General features: G+C 45.0%; 1 protein-coding gene and 1 non-coding gene across 2 annotated transcripts; both read left to right on the forward strand.

The window, feature by feature from the left end:
* Nucleotides 1-498: 498 nt before the first annotated feature.
* TRIM27 (tripartite motif containing 27) lies at nt 499-16,139 on the forward strand. The gene is made up of 8 exons (XM_065885379.1): nt 499-992; nt 2,200-2,295; nt 3,805-4,035; nt 9,436-9,458; nt 11,752-11,867; nt 11,987-12,019; nt 13,763-13,789; nt 15,313-16,139. Exons 1-8 carry the CDS (start codon nt 573-575, stop codon nt 15,906-15,908), a joined length of 1,542 nt encoding a protein of 513 aa, XP_065741451.1. The 5' UTR covers nt 499-572; the 3' UTR covers nt 15,909-16,139.
* Nucleotides 16,140-22,312: 6,173 nt separating this feature from the next.
* On the forward strand, nt 22,313-22,419 carry TRNAL-CAA (transfer RNA leucine (anticodon CAA)). The gene is made up of 2 exons: nt 22,313-22,350; nt 22,374-22,419. It is a non-coding gene; the product is annotated as a tRNA-Leu (tRNA).
* The last annotated feature ends 897 nt before the right edge of the window (nt 22,420-23,316 follow it).

Consider the following 23,316-nt stretch of genomic DNA (forward strand, 5'->3'; position numbering starts at 1 on the left):
GTGCAGGCAGGGGATACCCTGTCCCCGCCGTACCCCGCGGACACCGCCTGCCTCTGTAACCGGTATCCGAGGCTCCCGCGCCCGCGCGTTCCGCCCCAGGGCGGGCGGCTAGGCCTCCACGGACCTCTGTGGAGGAAATCATCCAGGCCTGAGTCCAGGAAATCTTGCCGTGCGCAGGAGGCCTGAGCCAAGCCCCGCCCCCGAGCCGCCCCTTCCGCTCGCGCCGGGGTGAGGTCTGCGGGGCTGCCGGGATCCGTTCGGACGCGGCCACGTTGTCCTGAGCCTTCTGAGCGCCTGGCTCTGCGAGTCCAGCCCGACCAGCTGCCCCCTCGCATAGCCGCTGGGTTAGGTGGGGTCGCAATATCCCCACGCCCCCTCGGGGCGCAGCGGCGCCGGGTTCCAGCGCGCGGGCGCGTCTGGGATCAGGGCCGGGGAGGAGCCGCCCTCCGTCAGCCGGGCTCGCCTCCCGGCGCCGCCCAGAAGCAGCGAACGGGAGGGAGCGCGGTACAGCTGGGCTCCGCGCAGGGCTGGGCTCCGGGGCCCATGCCCGTGCGCCCCTGCGGGCCCGCGCCATGGCCTCCGGGAGCGTGGCCGAGTGCTTACAGCAGGAGACCACCTGCCCCGTGTGCCTGCAGTACTTTGTCGAGCCCATGATGCTCGACTGCGGCCACAACATCTGTTGCGCCTGCCTCGCCCGCTGCTGGGGCGCGGCGGAGACCAATGTGTCGTGCCCCCAGTGCCGGGAGACCTTCCCGCAGCGGCACATGCGGCCCAACCGGCACCTGGCCAACGTGACCCAGCTGGTGAAGCAGTTGCGCACCGAGCGGCCGTCGGGGCCCGGAGGCGAGATGGGCGTGTGCGAGAAACACCGCGAGCCCCTGAAGTTGTACTGCGAGGAGGACCAGATGCCCATCTGCGTGGTGTGCGACCGCTCCCGCGAGCACCGCGGCCACAGCGTGCTGCCGCTCGAGGAGGCGGTGGAGGGCTTCAAGGTGAGGGCCGGGCGTGCGGGGCGGGGAGGGGCCGAAGCGCGAGTCGGACAAAGGGAGGAGAGAGCCAAAGGGGCTTCCTTTTTTCCGCCTAGAAAATGGCTGAGCCGGACGTGTGGTTCACAGCCGTCATTTCCTCTCTGTCCGCTCCAGAGCCTCGGCACTCAGATTTGGGAGGAAAACCTGTAGCTGGTGAGGAAGCCAGAAGTCTCCCCACCCCCACTCTCATTTCCTTATGTGCCTCTATGTTTACCCGCTCACGGGCACATTATACATAAAGACGGCCCATGGAGACCCCTCTTGACGGTATAAAAGATATGCGTAAAACCACGTCCACAACGACAAGCTTCAGAGACGCTCGCACTCCTGTCGGCTCCTAGATGATCTGAGACAAAACACAGTCGGACGTTAACTGGCTGTATACACATCAAGCAGAGGCCCATCACCTCTCCATTCCCCAGCACTTCCCTGTGCTCCGTCCTCTTCTAGAAGCTCACGGAAAAGAACGAGCTCCTTACTACCTAAGTCATTTAACCACCGTGAGACTCATAGGAGATAACACAGTTATGAAGATTGAGTGAAATAAAATGATGTGTGGATCCCTTTGTGAACTCTTGAACCAACAGACTGGCACAGCTAAACAATAACGTGGAAACAAAGTATTAAATATAAAACAGTTGTAAGGCAACATTCAAGGAGTGCATGATCTGTGTGTTTGAGGACTGCAGGAATATGTACACAATTATGTACATGTTTAAATGTGAGTACATTCATGCAAAATTATTCACTTAACATTTATGGTGCTTTCAAAAATATTCTTTTACTCACACTGGTGATAACCCTCTAGTAGGTTGAGAAGGTGGTGTTTGCCCATGTCACACCAGAGGAAAATAAGAGAAGTTAAGTCATTTTCTCAGTACGCGTCTGTGAAAGAGCGACAACTTAAAGCCTCCTAGTCCATTCACCTTTCCACTAAGCCATGCAGTATCCTTCCAAGGGCAGGTAGGTGACCCACCATTTAAGATACAAACTACCAAAGGAGAGGTCTGGTGACCCCTGTGCCCTGGTGATGGCAGTATGGTCCAAGGATAGGCTCTAACCAGGAACTTGGCATCAGGAATGTGGGTTGCACGTGTGATAAGCAGAATAGCCATATTGATGGTATGGTCTGCCTAATCTTGAACTGCCCACCTGTTTTTGCTTTTCTTAGGAGCAAATCCAGAACCAGCTGGACCACCTAAAAAGAGTGAAAGACCTAAAGAAGAGGCGTCGGGCACAGGGGGAACAGGCACGAGCTGAGCTCTTGGTAAGGTTCTTTGGAATTCACAGGTAATATCAGTTCTGCCTGTCACTCTCTTTTTTTTTGTGAGGCTGTTAAGCTCCCCTTAACCTTGTGCAGTCACGTCGCCCAGAACTTCTAGGTGTGGGTGGAACAACCTTATATGACAGTTGGGAATTCACCTGGAGAACCAAGGGATTCCCTCCCACATTTTGGGGGAAAGGATGGAATAGCTGAGTTTAGAACCCCTAGAGATCTGACCTATCAAAAGTTTAATCTGCTAGCTTTGTGCAGATCAAGGTTGATCCCTGACAAAGCTAATACAGGTGAGATGCTTGGGCGCAGTTAGCCTCCTTTGTACCATTCTGCAGACAGTTGCTGATAGTGGCTTTCTGTAAGCCTGCCTGTTGCTTCTTGCTGGAATGTTCCTTTTCTTGACAGTTCAGTTCTGAACTTTTCAGTTTGTTCCCTTCCCCTAGTCTCCCAAAGCCTTAGCAAGTGACTAATGTGCTGATTTGTGATAGGGATATTTGGGGGGGTTTGTTCTGGAAAAAAAAATAGAGACTTTTATAATATATACTTATATGTTTACCATCTAAGTGTTTAAGCATCTTTTGAACAATAAATAAAATATTACAAATTCCCATCCATTAGAGGTATTTTCATCTGAAAAGCAAACTGTTAGACTAGTAGTGTCTAGCACCATCTTGTGAGAAATTTTGTCAGTCCTGACCAGGGTGTAGTATAGAACTTTTGGACTGGGAACTTATTCCCATGATGCCGTAAGATACCACCACTTGTTCTGCTCACAGAATCCACTGAGACCTCAGCTGCCTTTGCTTGAAAATAGGTCTGACTGAAGGAGAATCTTCTAGTGAGCCTGAGTGGACTTAAATCATTAAACACACCACTGTGTCCTCTCTGGGGGGGATTGTCAAAGGGGGGAAACAGCCCTTCTTTGAGAATCAGGGCACCTGGACATACTTCTTGGCTCTGTCAGTAGCCAGTTGAATAGATGGAGAGAGTAATACTACCTCTCTAGGCCTCAGTTTCCTCACTTGTGAAATAGGTAGGTTGGACTAGACTTTTGGTTCTTCAGCGAGGTGAGTACTGCCCTCTCCTCCTCTCTGTGATGTGTGGGTGTTTGGTTGGAGTGATTGGGGAGGGTTGGGCAAGGATGCTAAATGTCCTGCAATGCAAAGAACAGTCCTTTGCAGGCAGAATTGCCCCCCCCCCCCCACCAGGGTGCCAATGGCATTCTCTTTGCAAAGCACTGAATTAGTTGAGCTTTAAGGACTCTTTCATTTCTAAGATTATATTGTATTGTTTATGCATTGAAAGACTTGTTCCTTTCGGGAGAAGTATAAGTTCGTGAAAAGGATTTATAAGCAAGGTTCGTGTGCATCACTGTTGCACAGTAAATAGTATACCTGAATGAAATGATGAGGTCTTGGGGTGGATAGCCAGGGGAGAAATATGAAGGGCTCTAGAAGTAGCCTTTCCTCTCTTCACTGCCCTTGCCTGTCATCCACACAGAGCCTGACCCAGATGGAGAGGGAGAAGATCGTTTGGGAGTTTGAGCAGCTGTATCACTCCTTGAAGGAGCATGAGTATCGCCTCCTGGCCCGTCTCGAGGAGCTAGACTTGGCCATCTACAACAGTATCAATGGTGCCATCACTCAGTTCTCTTGCAACATCTCCCACCTCAGCAACCTGATCGCCCAGCTGGAAGAGAAGCAGCAGCAGCCCACCAGGGAGCTCCTGCAGGTGAGGCTTAGCGCGCCCTGCCAAGACAGCTCCTGCTAAAAGGTCTCCCTTCTCTCTTTGCCAGGCAGTATCCAGGGCCCCCAACTGCCTTGCCAACTCTGTGGGAGTAGCAGGGGCTTGCCAAGCTCTCTGTTGGGCATGTTGGAGGGGAAATGTACAATAGAGGACCTGGTTGACACAGCTTGGGTCAGTCAGTTGCACTGTCTCATGGAAAGGGCAAAAGGGAAGGCCTAATGCCCAGGCCCATCCTGCACTGATAAGTGGTCTGATCACAGGCTCTCGACCTCTCTGGGCCTCAGTGACCTCATCTACTCATTATGTAATGAGGGGTTTGGCCCACATGTCATTTAAAGACCCTCCTCACTCCAGTTACCCTGTAATTTTAACATGTATGTGTGTATTACCACAGCTACAAAACAAAGAAACGCTTGAGTGGGAGTGGTCAGCCCAAGCAGTCTTGTGGTTTAATCTCGGTAGTGCATGTGGTAAAGCTGCAATGCACCCAACCCAGGAAGACCACTGGAAATGAGCTGATGCCTGACTGTCATTTGTTCATTCAATGCATATGAATTGTCTGTTCTGGGTCAGGCACTAGTCTAGGCACCGGAATTAAGTGGTGAATAAGCTCTCCTGAAATTTAAATTCTAATGTTGAGATCATATGATAAAGAAGTGAGCAAACAAGTATCATTGGTGTTGATAAACGCCATTAAAAAGGGGCTGATAGGATAGGGTTAGGGTCAGCAAATTATGGCCCGCCACCTGTTTTTGTATGTTCTACAAGCTAAGTATGCTTTTTACAGTTTTGAATGGTTGGGGGAAAATCAGAAGGATGTTATTTCACGATATGTGAAATTCTATAAAATTTGAATTTCATTATCCATACTTTTTATTGGAACATAGCCACGCCCATTCATTTATGTATTGTCTGTTGCAGCAGAGTTGAGAAGTTGTGACAGACTGTATGACCTTTTCCTTAGAAGAAGTTCACTGACTCCTGCTTTAGATTAAAATGAGAAGTCTTAACCTTGAACCTTAACTAACACCAATATTTAATTGCCAGGGAGAGAAGGAAGAGCTTGCAAAGCGAACAGTTGACCAGAGAATGTGGCAAGGGAGGAAGAATGTTTCAGGAAGGAGGGAGTGGACAACAGAATCTAATGCAGTTGAGGTGAAATAATATAAGGGCTGAGGTACATTTGGTTTAAAAACATGGGCATCATTGATAATCTTGATAATAATCATTATCATCTCAATGATTTTCATCTCAGATAATCATTGATATTCTGCCACAGTGGAATAATTTGGTCAGGAGCCACATGAGGGAGAGTTGTGGTGACAGAGGGTGAACGGAAACTGGAAGAGTAAATGACTATTTCAAGAAGTAAGACTGTGAAGGAGATATTAAAAAAAATACTCGGAGATGAGATAGGATTGTGGGGCTTTATGGGGAGGGGATGCATAAAGAAACTAGCTAAACGTATTTTAAAAGAAAATGTGGAAAGGAGCACCTATGTTGTAAGGATTCAGGTGAAGAAAATTACTGAAGCTATAAGGATGAACTAATCACTAATGTGCTGTTTCTGAGAAGGCAGAAGGGAAAGGTGACTAAAGCATATGTGTGGGACTTAGTTTTGGAAGATCCTCTGTTGTATGGGAAGAAAGGACGGTGGGGGCAGGTAGATGCAGGCATGTTGTGCACTTTGGTCGCTAAAACCCGTTGGCTTTTTTTAAAATAAATTTATTTTATTTATTTATTTTGGCTGCATTTGTGTCTCCATTGCTGCGTGAGGGCTTTCTCTAGTTGCAGTGAGCGGGGGCTACTCATCGTTGCGGTGCGCGGGCTTCTCGTTGTGGTGGCTTCTCTTTGTTGCAGAGCACGGGCTCTAGGTACACGGCTTCAGTAGCTGTGGCTCGCGGGCTGTAGAGCGCAGGCTCAGTAGTTGTGGCGCACAGGCTTAGTTGCTCCGTGGCCTGTGGGATCTTCCCGGACCAGGGCTCGAACCCGAGTCCCCGCCATTGGAAGGCGGATTAACCACTGCGCCACCAGGGAAGTCCCCCGTTGGCTCTTATTCTCTTTTGAAGTTAGAAAAGCAGGACCATCTGCTCCCATTGAGCAGGGATTAGAGAAAATATGAGCTTTGAAGAATGTGGGAAAGTTCTGAAATGATTGTTTCAGAGTATGGGAAAGCCATCTGGTTTGTGAGATGTATTAGAATTACTTGGTCAGTGGATGTCAGTTTATACTGGGACTTGTCTGCCCAGTTGTGTGACCTTTTTCTTGTCCCTGCTTTTTCAGACTGTTACTGCTCTGGTGCCAGGCATAGGGAGAGCAGGTAGTTGGGCTCATCCAGGATTAGGGCTTTGCAAGATTTGAGCTTTTTGTTTTGTTGTTTTTTGGTTTTTTGATTGTGATAAAATATACATAACCTGAATTCACCATTTTAATCATTTCAAAGTGTACAACTTAGTACATTTAGTACATTTAGTAAACTCAGTGTTGTGCAACCATCACAGCTATGTAATTCCAGAACACTTTCATTACCTCGAAAGGAGACCTCATACCCATTAGACAGTCATTCTTCATTCCTTTTTACCCAGTGGCAACCACTAATTTGTATTTTTATGGGTTTGCCCATGTTTTTAAGGTAGAAGGTATTTGTGAGAATATTTTTGAACACATGGACCATGAAATCAAAACTGGATGATAGGGACTTCACTGGTGGCGCAGTGGTTAAGAATCCACCTGCCAATGCAGGGAATACAGCTTCGAGCCCTTGTCCGGGAAGATCCCACATGCTGCGGAGCGACTGCACCTAAGCCCATGAGCCACAACTACTGAGCCTGTCCTCTAGAGCCCATGAGCCACAAGTACTGAGCCTGCATGCCACAACTACTGAAGCCTGTGCGCCTAGAGCCTGTGCTCCACAACAACGAGAAGCCCGCTCACCGCAACAAAGAGTAGACGCCACTCGCCATGACTAGAGAAAGCCCGTGTGCAGCAACTAAAACCCAACACAGCCAAAAATAAATAAATAAATTTGTTTATTTAAAAAAAAACTGGATGATAAGTAAAAGTAGAGAAAAAAGAGGGGTTGTGGGCTCCATGGGGAAGAGGGGTCATGGTAGTAGTCACTTGAAAAGTAAGCTGAATCTTACTTAATGCGGGAAAATTAGAGCATTCCCACTGAGGTCAGGAAGTGGGCAAGATGTTCACTATTGTCTACCTGTATTTAACATTGTACATATGTATACACACACTCACACAGGAATATTAGGCAACTGTAAAACAGAAATATACCTATGAACTGATACAGAGTGGTTTCTATAATATATTGGTAAGTGAAAAAAATCAAAGTGCAAAATATAGAGTGTGCTACTTTTTGTGTAAGAAAGATGAGATAATTGGAAAATACATGTATCTGTTTATTTTTGCAAAGGGAAGACTGGAAGGATAAATCAGAAAATAATGGGAATGGGGAGAATGTGATGAGAGGAGTTACGAGAAAGAGTGACGGACTCTCTCTGGCCACATCTCGGATATTTTGAGCACCAACATAAATAAGAACAGTGATGGATTATAACCCATTGAATAAAGTACGAATTGATGGGTCCATACTAATAATAAATAAGGGAAAATTCTTCCTTCCAGTAGAATGTTGACTAAGTAATGTAGAAGGAATTTTTAAAATTTATTTATTTATTTATTTTTGGCTGCATTGGGTCTTCGTTGTTGCACGTGGGCTTTCTCTAGTTGCTGTGAGCAGGGGCTACTCTTTGTTGTGGTACGCGGGCTTCTAATTGCAGTGGCTTCTGTTACGGCACACGGGCTCTAGGCACGTGGGCTTCAGTAGTTGTGGCAGTAGTTGTGGCCCATGGGCTTCAGTAGTTGTGGCAGTAGTTGTGGCCCATGGGCTTAGTTGCTCCGTGGCATGCGGGATCTTGCCAGACCAGGGATCAAACGGTGACCCCTGCATTGGGAGGCGGATTCTTAACCACTGCACCACCAGGGAAGCGCTAGAAGGAATTTCGAAGGTAGACAATGATCATTAGGCAACTATCATATTAAAAGTTAATTTAGAAAAAAAAAAGTTAATTTAGACAATAATTATCGACAGATGCTAAACCTAAGGGGAGGGGGAGTTTGATAGGGACTGGCATATTAACGTAATTTCAAAGTATCACTTTTAGATTACTTGTTAATTACAAAAGGAAAAATAGTAGCTATAAAATATCACCAATAAGGGACAAGTGAATATCATGTTTATTTAGAAGCAAACAGCATACACTAGTCAAAGACGGTACAGCTTGAGGACTTCCTGAGTGGTGCAGAGGTTAAGAATCCGCCTGCCGATGCAGGGGACACACATTCGAGTCCTGGTCTGGGAAGATCCCACATGCTGCGGAGCAACTAAGCCCATGCGCCACAACTACTGAGCCCGCTCGCCTAGAGCCCACTCGCCTAGAGCCCGTGCTCCGCAACAAGAGAAGCCACCTGCAATGAGAAGCCCACGCACCACAACAGAGTAGCCCCTGCTCGCTGCAACTAAAGAAAGCCCGCGTGCAGCAAAGACCCAACACAGCCAAAAATAAATAATAAGTAAATAAATGAAGTAAAAAGAAAAACAGATAGTACACTTTAGTTTAATCATGACAGCAATATCTGGGAAACCCAAATAGAGAGATATTCTATAAAAGAATTAGCCAGTGTTAAGGCAGTGTGTCACAAAAGCCACTCCAGACTATAGACGCATGTCATCATAAAAATGTAATGAACGATCCTGGATTACCTGAGCGGGGAGGGGAGTAGCTGTAAAGAATATTAATAAGACAATTAAATTAGGTTATGGACTGTTGATTATACAAATGTATCAATATTCAGCTTCCTGAGTTTGATAACTGTACTATAGTTATATAAGAAAATGTACTTGCTCTTAGGAGGTACAGAATCATAAAGGGGTAAAGGGATATAATATAAACAATGACCTCTCAAATGATTCTAAAGATAAATATGTCTGGGAAAAAGAGTATACAGGAGCTCTTTGTGCTAGCAGCTTTTCTGTGTATTTGAAATGATTTCACAGTAATACGTCAAAGAAATCAAGCTAGACAGGCAGGCAGTTGTGGTCCAAGGGTGGGATGCTTGAGTCAGTAAATTTGAAATCTTGAGATCCTTGACCAGTGTGCAGGAGGAGAGCGCAGGCAGTGCTAGAATAGCGAATAGTGTGCAGCCCGGTTTCCTCTGCCCAGTTTTTAGCTCCTGGACCGTGAGTTGTGCTCCTTGTCTCCCTGGTTTCTCCCAGGAGAGCCACCCCATAGTTGGGTTTTCAACAAACATCTGTGAGAGAAAGTGGAAGTTAGGAATGATTTCTCATGCTTATCCTTTTCCTTTCTCTTATAGGACATCGGAGACACGTTGAACAGGTACAGTTTTCTCTCTCCCCCGTGCCAAATCAAGCCTGAAAAGATTTTCCCTCATACTTAGAAATTCTGGAAGGAGCCCAGAGCCTGAGGGCATCTTACCAAGTTGACACATGTCCCGCCTGTCCCTGAAGCGAGTCACTGGCGTGCAAAGAACTAGATGGAGTGCAGCTCTTCTCAGTAAAACTCAGGAATTATTGACAAATTATGAGGGTAAGGGGTGGAGTAGGGGGTCCATTTGGGAGGACACTTCTATGGAGAGGGTAGAGACTTACAGGGACTTAGGCAAAGTGCAAGGGTATTTTATAGTTTTTGTTTCCTAAACATTTCAGAATCCTGTCTTTTTTGTTATCTCTGTCTCTCTGTGTCTCTGTTTCTGACTCTTTCTTTTTTCTGTAATGGGGAAAATATGGTCTAAGAAAAGGGAGACCAGCTCAGAGTTATATAATGAGTGATGAGTTACCTGGATTCTGGCTCTTGTTCTCATTATTTCTCTACTGTATCATCAGATGGAAAGTGAGGAAGAGCTACCTGGGAATTGGGACATGACCGAGCAGGAGAAGCCCAGAATGTGCAAGAAGCCAAGATTAAATTATGTTTTCAGGGTTGGATGGCAAGGACAAATGGGATAGGCCTTGGGGGCATAATATTTGGTACCTACTGGGGCGGAGCCTGACTTTGAGGGAACTGAACTTTGAAGCTAATTAAAACCCTGAAGGGTGAAAACCCTCCAGAGGAAATGCAGCTTGATTATGCGGGAGCATTGGAGAAGATATGGGGGGGTGGCACATAGATGGGGTAGGATGGCTGGGAGGGCTATGTGGACAGAACTGTTGATAGAACTGAGCTTTTTGAGGGCTGCTGAGATGGGATGGTGATGAGCTGGAACTTGTACTAGTCCCTGCCAAGTGACCCCAACAAATACTCCCTTCACTTTTACTACTACTTTAACTTTTTGGTACCAGTCTAGCTCTGAACAAACAGGGAGATAGATCCTTTCGATTCTAGCATTTGGGACGTTAAGGTTTGGGTTTGGCTCTCTGAGTTAGGAAACCCCAAATTTCGTTGGCTTAAGGCTTAAACATAATTTTACAATTTTGTCACCATTAAAAATGTGCAAGTAGGTAGCCCAGGGCTGGTTTGGTGGCTCCAGTGATCATCAGACTCTGAGGTTTCTTTCCATTTACCCTTCTGCCATCTGTAAGATACAGTCCTCATTCTTACAGTCCAAGATAGTTCCTAGAATGCTAACCAGTAGGAAGAAGATAAGTCACATCACATACCTTTTTATTTTATTATTTTATATAACCAGAAACCTTTTTTTAAAAAAAAAATAAATTTATTTATTTATTTTTGGCTGCATTGGGTCTTTGTTGCTGCGCGCGGGCTTTCTCTAGTCGCGGCGAGCAGGGGCTACTCTTCGTTGCAGTGCACGGGCTTCTCATTGTGGTGGCTTCTCTTGTTGCAGAGCACGGGCTCTAGGCACGCGGGCTTCAGTAGTTGCAGCACGTGGGCTCAGTAGTTGTGGCTCACGGGCTGTAGCGCGTAGGCTCAGTAGTTGTGGCACATGGGCTTAGTTGCTCCATGGCATGTGGGATCTTCCCGGACCAGGGCTCGAACCTGTGTCCCCTAGCATTGGCAGGAGGATTCTTAACCACTGAGCCGCCAGGGAAGCCCCACATTCCTTTTTAAGCAGACTTCTCAAATTACCGCAAGATACTTCTTACCTCTCATTGGCCAGAACTGAGTCACAAGGTCAAATTTAGACCAGTCAGGCATGAACCCAGTAAAATTTGGAAGATGGGAGAAGGCATATTGGGTGGGCAACTAGCAGTCAGTCTTTGCCGTAGACCCCTTGAGGGGGGTGGTGGGTAACTGGGTATTGTCCAGAGAGTACCTGTCTGTCTGAAGATGTCATTCTTTCCATATTTGGGAACCTGAGGATTATGGGTCATTGCCCACCACAAATATCAAGGACTTTATCATGGAATCTAGTGCTTTCTGGCAAGGTCAGGCTTATATTCAGTTTAATTCAGTAAATCTTTGAGGACATGCCATGTGAAAAGCCAGGAGCTAGTACTGTGGGGGAATAAGAAGGTGAATAAGATGTCTCTCCTGTTCTGGTCCAGAGGATCGTAGTCTAGAAGGAGAATAGGAAAAAGACTAGAGTGGCTGCTTTTAAAGATTGTCCACCTGTGTTGGCCAGTTTAGCCAGGTTTGTCCTGGACCCTGAAAGGTTGTGGAGTTGGGGGAGGGATTCACTTGTTTTTTTGTTGCTTTTTTTTTTAAAACTTAGGGCTGAAAGAATCAGGATCCCTGAACCCTGGATCACACCTCCAGATCTGCAAGAAAAAATCCACATTTTTGCCCAGAAGTGTCTGTTCTTGACTGAGAGTCTAAAGCAGTTCACAGGTAATGTAAGAAGAGGGATCCATGAGGGTTTATGCTCTCAATAACTATATTGCCTGAGAGGATGTATTTTCCAGCCAGATAATGGGATGCAAACTAAACATCTTCTTTTCTCTCCTTAGAAAAAATGCAGTCAGATATGGAGAAAATCCAAGGTAAGTTTATCTACTTAATGGGCTTTTGACGTTGAAGTTTCCTGGGAAGATGAACGCTAAAGTGTGGGAAAATGGGAAATGCGCGATACCCGCTGGCTGGCCTCCCCTCATATTTTACATCTTCCTTTTTGCTTTGTTAATTTTTTCAATTAATAGCCTCTTGTTTCAATTTGAAGCCTTTTAACTATATGCACTCATTTCTTTTTTTTTTTTTTGTGGTACGCGGGCCTCTCACCATTATGGCCTCTCCCGCTGCGGAGCACAGGCTCCAGACGCCGAGGCTCAGCGGCCATGGCTCACGGGCCCAGCCGCTCTGCGGCATGTGGGATCCTCCCGGACTGGGGCACGAACGCGTGTCCCCCGCATCGGCAGGCGGACTCCCAACCACTGCGCCACCAGGGAAGCCCTGCACTCATTTCTTAATCTACATTAATGGAAGAGAAAAATATGCAATCCAATAATTAATCCAGAATTAGTTTGATTATTTAAAATTATTTTTAATTGAGAAAGAGAATGAACAGAAACTATCCTAGCTACATTTCATTTGAGTTAGTGTTTGTGGTTATAATTTATAGAGTTTCTGCTGTGTGTGGGCACTGGTGCTGACCAGGACAGGAGGAATCAAGCAGCACTGATTGAGGCAGAACGTCGAGGGAAGTGGTTAGGAACAGGGATTCAGGAGTCCGGCTGCCTGGGTCCTGCGCCCAGCTCTGCCACTTGATAAGGATTCTACACTATAATTTCCTCATCTGTAAAATGAGGATAGTAGCTCTTACCTCACAGGGTTGTAAGGATTAAGTTAAATTAGTTACCATTTCTAAAGCCTTTTAGAATGGAGCCTGACACGTAATAAACCCTCCATTTATGTTTATTAAATGTTCAAGGTATTTAAGGGATGCCCTTCCTAGTACAAAATTTTCTGCTCGTGATCACATATGAGCATACAGCACATATGGCTGTATACTAAATGCTAAAATTCTAGGCAGCGTGGTAGAATTTGAAATCCTTATATGTAGGTAATCCCTTTTCTCATTTAGTACAAATCCCCATAATTCTGATAATTTCCTGTATATGCTAAAACTTTATTTGTATTGTATCTTTTCAGATACATACTTTTTTCACATCTAGCAATGTAGATTTAGGGAATGCTCACAAGCAAAACAGGGAGAAACTCCACTTAATACCAGAAGCTCAGACATGACGTTCCTTGATCTGACTCATTTATTTTTCCTACTCTTCTCCTGTCACTTAAAAGTCTCACTGAGAACGTATCTGTGAAAATGCTTTTTCAACTGTAAAAGCATTTTACTGCAAATGGTCTTGTTTGCTCCAGCTTGGTAGTGGATGTCACTTGAACCATTCATCCCCTAGAACAGGTTGCTTATGAAAGCCAAGAGTTATCTATGATGTGGACTTAGAACCTCCATCTCCCCCTGCAGAGCCAGCTGGCCCACTGGAGGGTGGAATCCTTAATCTTGGCTCAGTTTGGCCCCATAGGCTACCAATCTCGGGCATGTCGTTATTCTTCTGCCCAAAGTTTCCAATCCCTCTTCCCTTTGAGCTCTAGGCTGGAAGATGGAATCATACACTGTATGAAGAAATCAGTGCATGACTGACAACAGGGGTTCTGGGGTGTCTAATGGAAACCATTGCTTTATGATGACTAACCAAAGCTCCATCTCTTAGGTTTTCCTGGAAATATTCAGATGACTTCTGTAACTTCTTTTCTCTTTTGTTTTTTAGAATTGAGAGAGGCCCAGTTATACTCAGGTGGGTGATAGGAGACAAAACCATTTGGAAAAAGGAGTAAAAATCCTTATCAACGTAACTATTATTGTGAATGATTTTGGAAAGTGCCTGATTAGGATCCTTTAGGTTACATGTATGAAAAATGATAATAATCACAAAAATACATCAGTTGTTTCTATGGGTTTGTAATATCTTTGCCTCCTAAAATGCTTCAGAGCTGAAACCATGGACCTTTGAATAGGAGGAAATCAAACTCAGGAGCTATGAAGGATTATAGAGGTGAAACTACAGTTTCCAAAAAGTAGAGCACTGCCACTGCTAGTACACTGGTATGCTGCTCTACCCACTTAGCCTTGGGCGGTGTGTGGTTTACAAAAGGCAGTCATCCTTCCAGAACTACTGAGCTCACCTCTTATTCTGAGTGCTAGGGACAGCCCAAGAGGAATCTGCTGTCATCCCTTCTCTGTGCCTCAGAGCAAGAGTTGAAACTCTCCCTCTCCTTGACCATCACCAACACCTCAGGTTCAGAGACACTGGGTAAATCTGTGACCTCATAGGTACTCAGAACTGAGGTTTGTACTTTCCACAGTCACAGGACCGCCTTCTGTTTCATGAGATCCTCCTCGTGAACAGGACTCTACATACAATGGGTCTTCTTTCATTGATATCCCCTGGCTGTAATCCACATTTAATTCTTTCAACAAATATTACTTGAATACTTTGCCTATGTCTTACATTTCCTAATGTTGTGCAGGGTACTGTAGAGGGAACAAAAGAGCATAAGACACTGACCTATCCTTGGAGTTAAATGTCTGGTTGGAGGTATGAGGTATACCCATGACATGAGGGAAAAAACGGGCAACTGTTGTGAACAGATTTTTGAACCAAAAACCAAGCCTCTGGGGTTCTTGGTCACCTCCACCAGTTGCCTGTCATCAGTCTTTTGTGGGAATCGGTCAACCTAGCTGAGCTTTGGTTCAGAGAGAGAATGTTTGGGAGTCTTCCTTCTGAACCAGGTATGAAGAGCAAATGAGAGAATATATGCCAGTGATTTTAAAACAGGAGACCACCACATGACTGTAAGATGCATGTGGGACTAGTGTCTTTATCCGATGTAATGTGAACATTCGTATGTTTCACAGCAGATCTGTTGATATTTGGTTGTAGAGTGCTGTACCACACCCTATCTAAATTCTGTATTCTGTGAAACTTCTGGTCCCCAAGACTTTTAGATTAAGGGATTGGACATACATGTAAGAAAACCTCAAATTCAGCTTAATAATGGATATTGTGGTTTAAGGTGTGAAAAAGCAAATAGAGGTAAAAATTTCAATACTTTCAATATATCCTAGCTAAAAGAAGTAACTAGATCCAAACAGTAACTTTTGGAATGTCAATTTCAGGATGTAATTGAGTGTAAGATGAATGTGCCTTTGTTGGAGAGCTCATATTCTCTTCTTAGCGGGTAGGAGAAAAGCTGGGTGTTCAGAGTGGGCTTTCCTGGCTCTCGGCTAACCTTCCTCTGCCCTTCTGTTCCTCTGCAGTGGATGTGACTCTGGATCCAGACACGGCCTACCCCAGCCTGATCCTCTCTGATAACCTGCGGCAAGTGCGGTACAGTTACCTCCAGCAGGACCTGCCTGACAACCCCGAGCGGTTCAATCTGTTTCCCTGTGTCTTGGGCTCTCCATGCTTCATCGCTGGGAGACATTATTGGGAGGTAGAGGTGGGAGATAAAGCCAAGTGGACCATAGGTGTCTGTGAAGACTCAGTGTGCAGAAAAGGCGGAGTAACCTCGGCCCCCCAGAATGGATTCTGGGCAGTGTCCTTGTGGTATGGGAAAGAGTACTGGGCTCTTACCTCCCCAATGACTGCCCTCCCCCTGCGGACCCCTCTCCAACGGGTGGGGATTTTTTTGGACTATGATGCTGGCGAGGTCTCCTTCTACAATGTGACAGAGAGGTGTCACACCTTTACTTTCTCTCATGCTACCTTCTGTGGGCCTGTCCGGCCCTACTTCAGTCTGAGTTACTCGGGAGGGAAGAGCGCAGCTCCTCTGATCATCTGCCCCATGAGTGGGATCGATGGGTTTTCTGGCCATGTTGGGAATCATGGTCATTCCATGGAGACCTCCCCTTGAGGAGGTGAACTCAGGCCAAAAGGGCCATTGACCATACTCCTACCCCAGGCATAAGGCATCCTGTTGCCTTGACACTTCCTGCCCATCACAGCTGGATGTCCTTACCACTTTCCGAGCCCTGCAGTGCAAGACAGGATGTCCATGTTCTCTGCCATCCCCTCCCTTCCCACGAAAATTGTGAGATGTAATGAGAAGTATTAAGATTGCCCGGAAATAAAAACCACATGTCCACCTCCAGTGTTCCACACTTCTTGGTCTTACACATTACTGGAGGGGATAAAGAATATGGATAATCTTGGGTTCGGAGAGCCATTCAAGATATTTAACACCTTGGCTCAGCCCCACATAGTGATCATGGGTATTTGCTGTCATTTCTGAACTAGGGCTTCTTTCTAAGAACCTAGAGCTGGACTAGAAAGTCCTGTCAGCATGGCTCCCTTTTGTCCCAGTTTTTCCTCCTGGGAATAGTACCTCTACCCCTGATTCCCAATTGGCCGTAGTTTTATTTATTAACTCCATTAAAGAGGTCTATATGTGTTTTGATTAGTTACTGTTATTTTACAATAATGGTGGGAAATGGTCCCACCTCTGTTATGAGATAATGTTCTAATCAATGTGCTCTTTTCTGTCTTTTTGAGGGCTTTGTCAGCTCCCTTCATTCTAATGAAAAGTCTATCCAGGTGCTGGATGCACGTCATCCAGGATAATTTTCTGCCCAGCACCATCCATTGTTCCTACATCCCCTCCCACTCACATTTGTGGACTGATGGTCAGTCATACACTATCCCTGGAAGGATTCCGGGGCAGTATGCCAGGGATTCATTGACTTTTGTCTCCTTTTCTCCCATCTCCTTTGAGGGATGGGGGGATTTACCTTTCTAATATGTGTACCATCAAGGGGCACTTCCATCCCCATGGCCATTGGATCACGAGGTGTTCTGAGGTCAGAAGACCAAGGCAGATCACTTTGAGCAAAAGCTCCCACAGTGGCTCTGAGTCCTGCTTCTCTTTGGGTACATGCTCCTCTGTTTGAAAATAAAGTGAGTATGGATGTTGTTTACACTGTTGTTGTCTTCTGGGTCTTGGTAGGATTGGGTTCATATGGGTCCAGAATCCCATTCTGGCCAGTATTTTACTTCCAACTGATTGATAAAAACAGTTCCATGTTACTATTTTCTAATGGTGCTGGGAAAGTAGTGTTGGACATCCACAGCCTACAGCTTTGTTAATCCTGTCACTTCACTGGGAAAGTGTTCTTTCAAGTCCTTTTTTATAACAGTGGGGTAATGCAGCAATGCTCGGTGTAGATCAGAGAGCCCAGGACTTGCTTCCCAACTCAGAAGCGGCAGCCTAAGCCCTTGGGGGCATGAAGGTCACCACGTCCTAAGGAGGAAAGATAGGCTGAGAGAACAGCTCCTTTCCAGGGTATTTGGATCTTTCCCGCTTCTGGACATGGCCTCAGAAGACAAGATTTTGTGGTCTTACTTAGTCCTGTACCCAGCATTGTGGTTCATGGCTGAAGATCATGAATTGGTGGTATGTCCTAATTCATTCATTTATTCATCAGGTTTTAAGAGAAATAACCAGGAGCTAAAGAGAGGGGCTTCCACGAGGCTAAGTTAGGTTTGGCTGAATGCTCTCAATAGATATAAATACATATGATAACATATATTATGTATGTATATAAAATACTACACAGATACAGAGCAGTGCTTAGCACATAATATGAAGTGCTTTATGCACAAGGGCTTATTTAATGCTCATAACAACCCTGCAAAGTGGGTACTATTGCCTTTATTTTACACAAGGAAACTGAAGCACAGAGAGGATAGTAATTTATCCAAGGTGCACAGCTAGGAAGCAGCAGGGCCAGAATTCATACTGAGGTGGAACACATGACCATATACATCATATCCTGCCTCACAATATCTATGGATTATGCTTTTCCACATGGGAAGGCAGAGCAGAAACTGAAGGCTTGGAGTGCCAGTCTGTTGACCTGGGACGTTAACAGTAACTCTGTCTACTCTAGACTCAGGATTTGCGACTGGAAAACTAGATGAAGAGACCCAGTCAGAATCGCATTCCAGTTTCACTTAATGTAGTACATTGGGGCAGGGAGGAAAGATAAGAGCCCACAAAGAGGGCACTTTGCTTGTACCAGTCCAAGAAAATGTGCCCCTAGGATAGACTCCCTGGTCCTTGCTGCTGGACTGATGGAGCTGTCTCCAGGCTAACTTAAAGGGTCTCACATTGGGTCTGCTTTATCTCCAGTAGACCCAGTGCTTTAGGAGCAGCATCTTGAATTTTTATTAACAGCAGCACCTGGAGCAGTGATAAGCAGCCTTGTTGGATTTAGCAAAGCTACTTCCAATTTGAAATGGGATCTACTACAATAGTGAATCTTAACAATGCTGAGTGAAAAAACATGTCTTAAAAAAACTCTACCTCGGGCTTCCCTGGTGGCGCAGTGGTTGAGAGCCTGCCTGCTGATGCAGGGACCACGGGTTCGTGCCCCGGTCCGGGAAGATCCCTACATGCCGCGGAGCGGCTGGGCCCGTGAGCCATGGCCGCTGAGCCTGTGCGTCCGGAGCCAGTGCTCCGCAACAGGAGAGGCCACAACAGTGAGAGGCCCGCGTACAGCAAAAAAAAACAAAAACAAAAAACTCTACCTTACGATACCCTTCTTATAATATGAATAAAAGGACTGTGGTTACCAGTGGGGTGTGTGGGAGGATGGGATAGAGGAGGAGGATGTGTGTGGATGTGTTTCGTACTGTCTATCTGATTCTTTTGGGTGGTGGGTTTAGAGTTATTAAAAACAATTTTTTTAACCTGCCATTTTGAATGAAGTTAAATGAACCTTGTAAATGATTCTAAATTTACTCATCTGCAGAAAGGTAAGCATTTGAATTGGTATAGTCACAATATGGACCCCTTTAGGCAAACATGGGCCCAGTAGCATTCTTTGGCTCCTCTCTGGTTCTTTCCTCAGAACATTTGAAGTTGTTAATTACACATTAGGCCTTCAACAGCTCATTCTTTTGTTCTTTTGCGGCCCGGGAAAACTGTGTTTGTCTTCAGCTGCTCTAGTTTTTTCTGATACTGACCCAGCAGGTACAGAAGAGCATCTACCCCAAAAGCAGACAAGGCCTAGAAGGGACAGGTTCAGAGAATGAAAGGGAACTGGGCATGGCCCCTGCCATCCAGGATATGCAGTTGAGAAGATGAGAGAATACACATGACAAAGGCAACACTTAAAAGCACTAAGAAATTAAGAGCAAAGCTAGCATATCCATTTGTTAATACCTTCAGTTATCTGTGATCCTGACCGAAGTATGGATGGAAGTCACACATCTCTCAGCAAAATAAAAAACAACTTGAAAGCTTAGTGTACCAATGGTGGGTGGATTGCTTCTTCACAAATGCGAGACAATGATTCTTTGATTCAAATACACAATTAACCAGTGTTAATTGTGCCCTGGCTGAACTTGACTATTGAGAATACAAGAGAACATGACCCTGTCCTTGGAAAAGTTAATAAAGTCAATTAAGAGGAGAAAAAATAACATGAAAAAGTGGAGATCGACAAAAGACCATTTGCGGATAAGTAAAACATTGTGTGCTGAAGGAGACCTCATTGTGGACCACGGTAGTGGGAAGAAGCTGAACACTTAGGTCTAATTTCTTCTTGAGTGCGCTTTTTCTTGAGGCTGAGAGGCTGGTACCTAGTAACTTGGTCCTGCAATAAATTTTGACTTGATCATGTAATTAAATCACTACACTCCTGAACCTCCTTTAACCCAGTAGTTTTTCTTTTGACAATCCATTTGTTTAATTTTTTTAAACATCTTTATTGGATTATAACTGCTTTACAATGGTGTGTTAGTTTCTGCTGTATAACAAAGTGAATCAGCTATACATATACATATATCCCCATATCCCCTCCCTCTTGCGTCTCCCTCCCACCCTTCCTATCCCACCCCTCTAGGTCACAAAGCACCGAGCTGATCTCCCTGTGCTATGTGGCTGCTTCCCACTAGCTATTTTACATTTGGTAGTGTATATATGTCCATGCCATCCTCTCACTTCGTCCCAGCTTACCCTTTCCCCTCCCCGTGTCCTCAAGTCCATTCTCTACGTCTGCGTCTTTATTCCTGTCCTGCCCCTAGGTTCTTCAGAACCATTTTTTGGTGTTTTTTTTTCAGATTCCATATTTATGTGTTAGCATATGGTATTTGTTTTTCTCTTTCTGACTCACTTCACTCTGTATGACAGACTCTAGGTCCATCCACCTCACTACAAATAACTCAATTTCGTTTCTTTTTATGGCTGAGTAATATTCCATTTTATGGCTGAGTAATTTCTATGTGAGGTCTTTGTGAAGAATAATAAGAAAGCTCAACCAAACCAGTGTAGATTATTCTAGGGGAAGTGACTTTGCTAGGATATTAACAAAGTAGCTTAGATTTCATATTGTGCAAACAATACATGAATATGACAGTATTGCCCCAGGTACAGTTCCACATAAAACAGTCAAGAGATTCATTTCAAGGTTGGAAATTAAAGCCTGTTATTTGGGGCTTCCCTGGTGCGCAATGGTTAAGAATCTGTCTGCTAATTCAAGGATACACGGGTTCGAGCCCTAGTTCGGGAAGATCCCATATGCCCACCACAAGTACTGAGCCTGCACTCTAGATAGAGCCCACGAGCTACAACTACTCAGCCTGCGTGCTGCGACTACTGAAGCCGGAGTGCCTAGAGCCCGTGCTCCGCAACAAGAGGAAACACCGCAATAGTAAGTCTGCGCACCACCAAGAAGAGTAGCCCCCCCCCCCCACACAACAACAAAGACCCAGTGCAGCCAAAAATAAATAAATAAACTGCACTTACCAAAATTGAAAAAACATAATTTTAAAAAACTGGATAAACTGATCTAGTGATTCCACTTCTAGAAATAATTATGGATATTTGAAAATATTTATGCAAGGATGTTCTTTAGAGTATGTCTCATGAAAAAGAAAAAAATAATCGTATGTTCAACAATATCCATTCGATATGGGATAATTGCAGTACTTTGCAATTTAAAAAATTATAAATTTTTAAGAAGTTACAGTCGCCTCGTCTGGGATCACTTGCGGGACAATTATAGCTTATGAAAGAAAACAGAGCAAATCTCAAATCTTGAGGGGAGGGAAATTAGGAAACTATTTTCCCCTATACTTCTCACTCCCCATTTTCTCTATCAAAAATAGCATATGAAACCAAGGGAGTCTAGAAATCTCAGGTTCTACCGAAATTAAAACTATTTCTCTTTATGCAGAAAACAGAACTAACGTTTGCCATACATAAAGAAAAAGGAAAACCTTTGTGTATCAATAAATACAAAAGGTAACCTATCGGGACAAAATCTGCTTAAAATTCCCAAATCTATGTTTCTACTGTCTGAACTTCACAGCCCAAACACAGCAGTTGAAACAAGTGAGTCAAACATACTTGTTGAGTTCCTACCATGTATGCCAGGCACGGTCCTGGGCAGGCACTGGGCCTACAAAGGTTATTTTCGCAGTTTCCCTGACCCCTAAGGACTCCCAATCTAGTTGGAGGAATGATTTCTTATTTTTTAGTCTCAGGATTTCATTAAAATATGTGACCTTCCAGACTCAGAGCTCAGATTACTTTGCACAAAGCTGAGAAAGCTGGAAAAGTCTGAGTCAGGAGATGTGGCACGTCCCTCATTTTCCCCCCGCTATCCCCCTTAAAAATCGCCATTTTATCCACGACCTGGCAATGGACGCCATGGAGACTTTCACTCCGGAATATCTGTGAGTGACCAGGAAGGTCAGGAAGCAAGCGTGTCGCTCCCAGAGTTTCTCTGGACCTGGGACAGGTCAATCCCTTGGGGCAGAAACTGGCTTTGTCAAGTCTACACCGGCGGGAGCTGTCGCGCCCTACAAGGATTTTCTCAGGCTGTTCCTCGGCTGTCACTTTCGGAGCCCAAAACAAACACTTCTCGAGTGGCAAGGCAGATCTGGGGACGAAAAGGAAACTAATAGAGAAGATAAAATGGTTCATGCCCTAGAATCGGGGTCTTTTGCTACATTTTTGGTGATGTTCCTCACTGTCTTCAAAAGAAAGAAAGCCTAGGGCGAGGCTAACTACGCTCAACATTTCGGTAAAGATTAGAGGCTGGAGAACCCACCAAGCGACCTGAGCTAAAGATGGTATTCTTTTTTCCCTTCCCTCCCGAAATATGAGCTGTCTTCCTTTTCAGTCCACAGGTGGCCTTTTATTCTCGGAGCGTTAGCCGGCGACTCGGACGTAAACCCTTCTCTGGAGTGTACGTCATAGAGACGCTGCTGTTTGTGTCTATTTCAATGGAAAATCGGGTGCTTTCGTAGGGTGTCAGGATGGCCGAGTGGTCTAAGGCGCCAGACTCAAGCTAAAGCTTCCCTGCGTTGGGGATTCTGGTCTCCGTATGGAGGCGTGGGTTCGAATCCCACTTCTGACACACTCTTTTTTCCCTTCTCCTAATTTCCAAAACAAAAATACTGACAAGAGCAATATGTATAAGCAATTTATCAACTCACTGTGTTAAAAACTGACTTTCAAAATTTTCTCACAGGGACTGTTAATGCCAAAAATATTAAAAGCTGAAGCATCGCGATATTTTTTGGAAGCCACGCTATTTGGAGCGAAAACGCTTAATAAAGACCGGAGAGTACTACAAGAGGTTGGTTTTTCTGAGGCATCGCGAGATAATCTAGAAACAGCGAGTTTTGGGAACCCAGATAGTTCCCTTCGCTTTGGTGCTGGAGGAGAAAGGGGGCAATGGTCCGGTACCCTGCCTGCTCTGCTTATTTATCCGGCTCATCCACTTTGTTGCAGACCCAGGCCCTGCCCTGAATACTTCCTGTAGCACTTTGCTACCAACCCCACTCCCCTCTGGCTCATGGCAGTGCTGTCTGCAAAGAAATCTTATATAGATCCTCCGGTCTCTTCTCCATTTTCAAAAGTCATGTACTAGTTCTCAAACATTTCCTTTGTAAATTATGCACATTCACACTCACGTTGGCGTCTGATAATTATTTTGTTTCCTCAGTCAAAACTGAGTGCCGTTGTAACTCCTGAATTAAATGTGGAAGTTATACTTTCCTCCTCCAAATCTAACCACCATCAGTATTTTACTATATTTCTTACACTCCTGTTTTCTCTGCATTCGTGTATATATATTCATAAATATTTTGTTCGTTTTTACAGAAATGCAGTCATACGAAACATGCCATTCTCTCACACATTATTTCGCTTAATAGATCTTGAGCTCATTCCACGTGAACACTTAATCTTTTTCCTTACAAAGGAAATGTTGCAAATCATTCCACAGGACAGGTAGATCCTATTTCATTTA

The sequence above is a fragment of the Phocoena phocoena genome, chromosome 10 (assembly GCF_963924675.1).
Source record: "Phocoena phocoena chromosome 10, mPhoPho1.1, whole genome shotgun sequence".
NCBI lineage: Eukaryota > Metazoa > Chordata > Mammalia > Artiodactyla > Phocoenidae > Phocoena > Phocoena phocoena.

Coding starts and splice junctions, on each gene's coding strand:
- TRIM27 (XM_065885379.1), top strand. CDS start 573: ATGGCCTCCGGGAGCGTGGCCGAGTGCTTACAGCAGGAGACCACCTGC. Junction 9,459..11,751: donor ATCGGAGACACGTTGAACAG/GTACAGTTTTCT, acceptor TTTAAAACTTAG/GGCTGAAAGAATCAGGATCC. Junction 12,020..13,762: donor AGATATGGAGAAAATCCAAG/GTAAGTTTATCT, acceptor TTTGTTTTTTAG/AATTGAGAGAGGCCCAGTTA.